At 40.2% G+C, this 9,542-nt stretch overlaps 1 protein-coding gene across 1 annotated transcript; it reads right to left on the reverse strand.

The window, feature by feature from the left end:
• Positions 1-371: 371 nt before the first annotated feature.
• On the reverse strand, positions 372-3,918 carry LOC103202429 (zinc finger and BTB domain-containing protein 21-like). The gene is given in 3 exon segments (XM_042781837.1): positions 372-509; positions 511-697; positions 1,652-3,918. Coding segments are annotated over 3 exon segments (2,592 nt in total).
• Positions 3,919-9,542: the final 5,624 nt, after the last annotated feature.

Raw genomic sequence — 9,542 nt, forward strand, 5'->3', positions numbered from 1 at the left:
GAGCTCCTAATTACTTCTTCATAGCAATAATTCTCAAGTTTTCACTCAATGAAAAAAACTCATTTCTTTCCACTCCTAACAGAGTATGAATTTCTTGTACTACAACACCTGAAATGAAGAATCATGCAAACAATCAAGGTTAGGATCAACTTTTAACATTAACAAAATCAAATCACTCTGTTACTGTAAAGTCCAGAACAATAATATTTTAAAGTATGCCTTAAATTGAGCAAGGATATTACTAATTGTTATCAGTTTGCCTCAAACTTAAATTCAAGCATAATTTCCAACCTTTATTATTCTTTTTCAAAAAATATAATTTCTTCTGATATATTTCACAATGTAGGTCAAAAACTGGAAACTATCTCATTTTATAATGGGTAAAAAAAGGTCAGTGTTTTAATGTGGGTTTGTTCATGACTCCAAAGACTACACGCAGTCTTGAATGTCCTATGTCAAAGCTTAAACATAAACTGTCTTTTAAATGTGATCACTGAAAGGGGTGAGTCAAGGTTTAAAAAAACAAAAAAAAAAAAAACGTGTATCTGATTCTAAGGGTCCAAACAATTTCTCTGTGGTAAATGTCAGATTTTAAGACAAACTGGTTGGGCTGTCAGGTTCCAAGGGCTAGATCTTGGGCAATGGGGGCAGGCAGCAGACAGAATTTGTTGGCACAAGGCACACTTCAGATAAGAATCTGAAGTGCACCAACTCCAATGCGGCATGAAACACATGGGACTGGAAGTGACAACAGAAACAGAAATTCATGCAAAAAGCATTGCTGCAAACATTGACAGATAAAGATTTCACAGAACACAGAAGCTCCTGGGGATGCACCAGCTGCTTCTGAACCATGAACGTTTTCCCACATTTCTTACAGGGTCACAGGCTGGTATCTTTGCTAGTACTTCCTTCTTTGGGGGTTATGCTGGTTTAAAGCACCTCTGCCTCTGTCTCTTCTATGTAATCCTCTCTGATACAGAAGACTGAGGTCTTTTGCCAGGCAAGAGTAATCTTGAGAATCAAAGCTAATTTATTCAGAAGGATCACTGACCCCATTGTCCTCTTTTGCTGGCATCATGTGGTTGACTTTTTCATTCAAAACAGCATGTGAACTAGAGGCTGGGGACAGGTTCTTTACATGCCATGCTGTGTCTGACAGTGTGTCCACACTTTAAAGTTTGTGTGAAATCTCTTGTGACAGATGTCACAAGCATAGGGCTTTTCAGGGTTATGGTATATGTTAACATGACGGTGAAGACCCACTGTTGATCTAAAGATCTTAAAGCAATGTTTGCATATAAATTTTTTATTTGATTTTATGCCTTCCAACTCACCAAATTCATCTGTATTTAAGTCGGAATCTGGAAAGTCTGCCTGAAGGAGAATAGGTCTCGAGTCTTCCTCACAGTTCTCTTCTGATACAGAAGATCCACGTTTATTTACCTTTAATTTCTTCAATAGCAACCTTTTTTCAGCCTGGAACCTCCTCTTGGCTGGGTGTCTGCTCATTTCTGTTGAGTCGTTTTCTGTTGTCAGTGAAAAATCTTTTCTGGCTGCCACTGTTGCTACTGACACATCTCCCACGGTAATTCTCATGATATCTGAAGGGCCTGAGAGTGGGCTGCTGGGCTCCATTTTTATATGAAACTCTGTGATAGGGGAGGCAGCTTCCCTGTCTGTGGACTGAGAAGCACTGAAGTTCACATGGGACTGGAAGTGACTCCAGAGTAGGAAATTCGTGCTAAAAGCTTTGTTACAAACATGACAGATGATAGGTTTCACGGAACACAGAAGCTCCTGGTGACATTCTAACTGCTTTTGTACTGTGAACACTTTCCCACATTTCTCACAGGTGCACAGGCCAGTACTTGTTTCTTTGGGGGCTACACTGGTCTCAGTCACCTCTTCTTCTGCCTCTTCCATGGGCTCCTCTTTGATCTGGATTTTAAATTGCTTAGAAAGACTGAGGTTTTCAGTGAGGCAAGAGAAATCTTCACAATCAAATTTAATTTGTTCAGAAGAATCGCTAACCACATTGTCCTCTTTTACTGTGATCATGTGGTTGACTTGTTCATCCAAGACAGCATGTGAACTAGAGGCTGGGGACGGGTTCTTCACTATGCCATGCTGTGTCTGACAGTGTGTCCAAACTTTAAAGTTTGTGTGAAACCTCTTGTGACAGATGTCACAAGCATAGGGCTGTTTAGGGTTATGATATATGTTAATATGACGGTGAAAAACTGCTGTTGATCTAAAGATCTTAAGGCAATGGTTGCATTTAAATTTTCTGTTTGGTCTCGTTCCCTCCAACTCACCAAATTCATTTTTATTCAAGTCAGAATTTGGAAAGTCAGCCTCGAGGAGGGCAGGACTCGAGCCTTCTTCACAGTTACCTTCTGACACAGGAGATCTGTGCTCATTTACCTTTAGCTCCTTGAATGGCAACCTTCTGTCAGCCTGGAATTTACACTTGCCTGGGGGTCTGCTCATTTCCCGTGGGTCATCTTCTGTTTTCCGAGAGAACTCTTTTGTGACTGACAGTGAGGATGCTGCCATTGCCGCTGTAGCATTCCCCACAGTGACTCTCATGATGTCTAAAGGGTCTGAGAACAGGCTGCTAGGCTCCACTCTTATGCAGACCTCCTCATCAGGAATGGCAACCTCCCTGTCTATGGATTGAGAAGCACTGAAGGACCTAAGGCGATGTGGTGATAGTTCTGGAGTCCAGTCATCCAGGGCCACTTTCTCACTATCACCTTTTAAAGATGACTTTTTGGGTAAACCACAAAGCGCATTCCTTGGCACATCATTAGAAAGGAAAAATGATCCCTGGGAAGATTTCAAATCTATCAAAGGTGAATATATAGGAACTCAGCTATCCAATGACAGTGACCGTCTGAGGAAACTCTTGACAAGTGGGCCACTTCGGCCAATGTTTTGGTATCTAGAACTAGGCTCACTAGATGGAACCATTAATCCCAATTTTGAGTAATATAGTAAATTTCTTTCTTTGCTTTGACTACCTCCTGTGTCAGTCTCTTTCAAGAGATTAGAAGCCTCTGATGACCCACACAGAGACAAAATAGGTAGTTGTGGTTTTCTCAAAGTCAGCTCTATGGCTTTTCCTTTTGGAAGCTGACCACTCATATCCGGTTTATCATCTGCAGCTTCTCTGTTTTGCAGAGGTTCTGACGGCAATACTGTATTTCTTTTCACCAAACTGCTTCCACTGGGATCATCCAAAGAGCCGGAATGCTCAAGAAACTTTGTGTATCCCACAGAACTATGTCTTGGCCAACTCTTCTCACTGAGTGGCAAACTGTGAAGTGGACCAGTCAATTTTGGGATATGTGGCTTACTGGTACTGGTCTCTCTGGCAATGGCAGGTGAGGGCCTGGAAGCATGGCTTACATCAGGTAGGTTTTGACTAACAGTTTTTCTTTGTGCTTCTTTTTTACTCTGACAGACAATGACACTTCTCTTTTGGGAATTGTTTTCATTATCTTCTATGAAACCTTTTTTTCTACTGAGACAAGTCAGGAAGGGGGCTTGAGGTATCTTAGAAACAATGTTAGTCAAGAATGAAATCCCCAGACTATAGCCAAGCTCTTGCACTGCAGTCAGGCTACTCTTTTCAACAAACAAAGATGAAGAATAGATGTAGTTTAAAACACCGTCAAAAGCGTCTGGTTCACAAAAGTCAAGATGAAATACAGTCTGTGACACGTTCTCATTTGTGAATAAACTGTGGAAGTATTCACTGCTGGCAGCCAAGACGTTTTTATGAGCTCGAAATTTCTGGTCTCCAACGATCAGAAGCACATCACAGAGCTGTCCTTTGAGGCGCTCCTCGTTGAGAGCACTCAGGAGAGAAATGGCATGTGTTGGGTTTATGTAATGCAGTAACCCCTCCATTGTTTGGGTTTATCTGAAAGACAAACGTACAACTATTATAAATAATGCAATGACAAGTCCTCCAGGAAATTAGGGGCCCCTCAAGGGCAGGGAACACCACTTTTCTTTACATAGGTGCCCATATTTAGCAAACTACTAAGCAGACAGGTTTCTGAGTAAACAATCCTATGTAAGTAACACTGAGAAGTCTCATGGCTTAAGGCCATCAATCATTAAAATCAAAGAATTATAGGAACTAAAGACTCTAATATGGCAATTTCATACCATCAAAAAGGCTGCTAAAACTTGGCAGTTATGAAGGAAAGCAAAGTATTTCAAAATAAAAGATTTACTATTATCTATTTGATGCTTGGCTGTATTCCTTATCGATTCAGAGTAAAAATTCAGAGAATTATCAAAACTCCTAATGTCTGTAATTCTGACCAAAATCAGTTGTATTACTGTATATGCTTATATCATAACAACCAAACCCATGGTCACAGAGTCAATTGCACTTCACAACAACTCTATAGGACTGAGTAGAACTGTCCCATAGGGTTTCTAAGGCTGTAAATCTTAAAGAAGCAGACTGCCTCATCTTTCTACCCAACAGCAGCTGGTAGGTTCAAACTGCAGACCTTTTCATTAACAGCCAAATGCTTTGACCCCTGCATCACCAGACAGCCCCTCAAGGGCAGGGAATACCTAAGTCTCTCTTTAAATCAAGTTTGTAGATAAGTCAGAAAAGTTAGGTACAGTGTATCTAACATCACTCAGTCAAATGTTTGTCTTAATACATAGTATATAGTATACCTTTCTATGCATAAAAAACATTAGTGAAACACTTCCAGATACACTAAAAATCTTCAATAGAATAACAATAACGTATCTTTGTAGGTCGAAAAGTAGTGCCCATTTGTTATTACAAAAAACTGTATGTACCTTGAATTTTCAATATAATAGGCTTTACGAGGGTCAGGTTGTATGGGATGGGTTGTATGTAAACCAGACATTCATAATCCATGGACTTCCTGTATTTAATTCAGTGTCAAAGAGAAAGGGTAAATATTAACCTCACTATGCACTGAATGAAGATAAAGCTCTTTCATATATTCTATATTTGACCCCTCTTAGGCTTCTCTACCGAAAATGTCCAGAACTTCTGTCCCTGCCACATATCTTTGGTTTGACCACAAAATATTGTTGTGACATTTGTTTTTAATGTTACAAACGACTCACATATCTAAAAACATCTGTAACTATGTGATCGTTCCCTCAAGAGCAAACTTTAGATGAGCTCGGCACCCAGCACATTTGTAGGTTCTCTTCCAGGTCAAGGGTGAACTTTTCAGGAGTCCAGATAGAAGATCCTGTTGACCACCATTGTAGCATAACCAAGACGGTAGAAAATATCTTCAGTATTATTCTGACTTCCTGTTAAGATGCTGACTCTTAAGTTTAACCAACTTGGAGGTGTGACTTTATGTCTCAGGATGAGGCTTTTTGGTCTGTCCACAATTGTCTTAGTCAAACTGCACCAAATTTTTCTTTATTCCTGCCTAGCATTTCATATAAAATGCTAAATTTTAATACTTCTATTTGGATTTTTTTTCTGACTTTATTTATAGTTTTAAACTTTCAGTTCATACACTGAGAATGTTTCATGACATTGATTACAATCCCCATAATATAACAGCTCTCTTCCCACTTCTTTCCTATGGTTATCTTTTCCTTGTGTCCTCCTTTCCTATTCACTCTGGCCCTCTGAGATATCTTCCTGTGCAAACACTGCCCTTCTGATCTCTCATGGTTGACTGTTCTAAGGAGTGTACCTGCCTAATGTTTACATTACATACCTATTATTTAGCCAGAATCCACAAGAGTGAGTTCAATTCCAAGCCCAACGGATGACTAGGAGCCATAGTCTCGGGGATTTTACCAATCTCTATCAGACCAGTAAGCTTGGCCTCTTTTATGATTTTGAGTTTTGTTCCACATTTTTCTCCCACTCTATCCAGGATCTCCTACAATGATCCCTTTCTGAATGGTTGACAGTGGTAGTAAGGCACCATCTAGTTCTTCTGGTCTCATGGTCACGTAGACTGAGGTTCATATGGTCCATTAATCCCTTGGACTAATTGTTTCCATGCTTCTTTGGTTTTGTTCTTTCTTCTTTGCTCCAGACAAGGAGTGGCAAATTGTTGCATCTTAGATGGTTGCTTGCAAGCTTTTAAGACCCCAGTTGCTACTCACTCAAGTAGGATGTACAATAATGTTTTTATGTAGTACTGCTTGAACAGTTTCTCTCAGAAAGATCAGCACAAGGCCGGTCCCTATGAGGCAGAGGTTAAAGATGCCCCAAATGTCCAAACTACTGTGCCATTCCATCATTTCAGACATTAACTCCTCCTCCTCTTCCCACTAATTTCCCCCATCTTAGGGTTCTGTCTTTATCTGTAACACCTCACAGAACTCACAGACATCCAAGGGATCATCTCACATAGTAGCGGTGGAGGCTGGCAGGCTGGCGAGTCCCAGGTCCATGAGTGTGTCTGGAAGATCCTCCCAATTCTTGGGGTTTGATGAAACTCGATCAGCAGATCAGATGACAGCTGCTGTCCCAAATCCAAGGGTGAGATGAGGATGAGCCACAACACAGAACTGGAGCAATAGGAGGGCAAACCTTCCCAAGAGATTTGTAGATATACCCTCAAGGAAGCTAAGGGTGGTGATTTGAATTATACCCTCCAGCAAGGCAGGACTCAAGATACATTCCACCTGTGTTGGTCCAACAGCAATAACCCAAGTGGATGGCTTTAACAATCAGCAGCTCAAGGCAAATCCCACCACAGAGCCCATTGCCAGTCATAGGGAATGACTACTACCAGCTTCCCAACCAAGTTGATACCTGACCTTAACTACCACACTACCCCAAACAGGAATGGATAATAGGATTTACAATACATCACAGAATGGAGGACAATGGCTAGAAGGGCCATATCAAGCAATTCACTGCAAGTACGTTATGCCAATTGAGTTTGATATCCCCCACAATCATGATGCAGTGCCCACGGTCACAACAACTTGATTAGTGATTTCTTGATAAACATATTTTCCTTCCTTTTCTCTCACTTAACCATCCTAATTTTTCCATTAATCCTATTACTCCTCTGACATAATCACACATCCATTTACGTCTAAAGAGGCACTTATCTTTCACAGAGGACAGCAGAAAAAAATAATAATAATAAGCTTATAATGTCACATGTAGGGACTCAGCCTACACTGAGCACTTTTCTAGCACTAATCACTTTTTAGAAAGCCAGTTCAGCGGTTGCCACAGGGAAAAGCAACAGACACAGAATCAAAGGTTTGGAAAAGTATTTTTCAAAAGCAGTTCTTAAAATCAACTTAGTGGTTTGAAACTAGCAATTAAAAAAATAAATAAAATGGACTAGGATGGAATTGATGCCAGAGTGCATCATGTGTAAGGTTAATTAAGGTTCTGTGAAACTTTTGTTTCAATTATATGTATTCATGCATACACATAAGTGTGTACCAGGATAGAATGTAAAATAAATTACATTCCTTGCTGTGGATCAAAGTCAAAACAGTTAGAAAACTAGTGCTCTAGGCTGATTCACTTATCTGGCTACCTCAGTTTTCCCAACTGTAAAATAGGGATAATAGCTGCTACCATACAATGCTATTGTGAGAATCAAATAATAGTAATTGCTACCATTTACTAGGGAGCTCTGGTAGCATAGTGGCTAAGGCACTTGCCTGCTAACCAGACGGCTGGCAGTTCAAACCCACCAGCCACTCCTCGGAAGGAAGGTTGGACAATCCTACTTTTGTAGTGATACTGCCTTGGAAACCCAAGGAGGGGTCGCTATGAGTCGGGTTTGACTCGATGGCACATAACAACAACAACAACAACCATTTACTGAGCACTTATAATACACTACAAACTGTACAAGGTACTTTTCATGCTATTCATTCATTCAACAAAATGGCATTTCAGAAGACTTGGAGGTGAGAAAAGGGCCTCTGGGTAACTAGGGGAAGAGTGTGACAAGTAGAGGGAAGAATTAGGTAGCAGTAGGGCTGGAGTAGAGAGCACTGAAGGATAGACATGGACGATGACAACAGAGAAGCAATGAAGAGCCAGACTGTGTAGTGCAGGGCTGGGTGAACCACCGGAAGAACTTTACTCTGTACTCTTAAGTGAAATGGGCAGCCACTGGAAGCTTTTAAGCAGATGCATGACAGTGACCTGAAGTATATTTTAAAAGCATCACTTTGACAATGCTTTTGAGAACCACGGTGGGTAGGGCAAGGCTAAAGCCTGGCAGAGCACCAAGGTGTCTCCTACAACAATCCAGGTGAGAGATGATACTGCCTTGGACCAGGATGGTAGCAATGAGGGTCAAAGGAGAGTCACATCAGGATTTTATTGGATTGATTGTAGGGTCTAAGAGAAAGAGAGGAGTTAATGAAGACTCCAAGGATTTTGACTGAACAACTGGAAGAATAGAATTGTCCTTGAGATGGAATTTAATAAAAATAGGTCAGTTTTTTTGTTTTGTTTTGTTATTTAAGGAGTTTTGATATTCTAAGTATGAGCAGCAAGCAACCTGTTCATTAACGTGCCTGTACCCAGGTGCCTTCCCTGTCTTAACTTTCTCTACTCACTTTCATGTGCTTCCAGAGATCACTTCTCAAGTGACCTGTCTGAATCCTCAGGATTTAAAGGAATCTGAAACTACAGGTATAGGATAAGGTTCCAAATGAACAGGAAAGCAAATGAGATTTTTCTGGACTTCTAGATATGAAGTAAATGCTATTCCATGCACCACCTGTACCCTACTGCTAAACAGCAACATTTTCTCATTTCTCTTTGACAGAAAGGTTTCCTTCTTTACACACCATTCAAATTAGTATAATGCCTATTTTTTACAATTTATTTTTGTTGTTCTTTTAGAGAATGTACATAGCAGAACATACAATTCAACAATTTCTACGTGTATAATTCAGTAACACTGATTACATTCTTCAAGTTGTGCAACTATTCTTACCCTCTTTTTCTGAATTGTCCCTCCCTCATTAACATAAATCCACTGTCCCCTAAGTTTCCTACCTAATCTTTTGAGTTGCTGTTGTCAACTTAGTCCCATATAGATAGATCTTAAATGAGCACAATGCTCAAGGCAGACGTGCATTATTAGTTAAGCTAAACTATTTCTGGTTTTAAGAAGACTTTAGGAGATATTTTTGGTTTAAAGTTTACTACTAAGGGCAATAGTTTCATGGGTTTATCCAGCCTCTATGGTTAGGGAAAGTCTGGATTCCATAAGAAATACTATTTTGAATTTTTCCCATTCTGAACATTCTCTATTTTTGCTCTAAGTAATTTCTTCTAATCTCTTGGCCCAGAGGCTTCTATCCTCCTTGAATGAAAACATCTGGAATGTAGGGAACAATATTTAAGTTACTCAGATGAGAGTTTGCGGTGTAGTAAATTACTTAGTGTGGCTTTTCTACCCATAAGTCTTTGTAAACTCCAAGGTGGAATTTGCTATGAGCAACTGAGGAGCTCCTGATTGCTGAAGTTGTCCACCTGGAGTATTTCTGTTGGGAGTGGC

Source organism: Orycteropus afer, unplaced genomic scaffold (genome assembly GCF_000298275.1).
Source record: "Orycteropus afer afer isolate SDZICR_OR568_19922 unplaced genomic scaffold, OryAfe1.0 scaffold00179, whole genome shotgun sequence".
In the NCBI taxonomy this organism is placed as follows: domain Eukaryota; kingdom Metazoa; phylum Chordata; class Mammalia; order Tubulidentata; family Orycteropodidae; genus Orycteropus; species Orycteropus afer.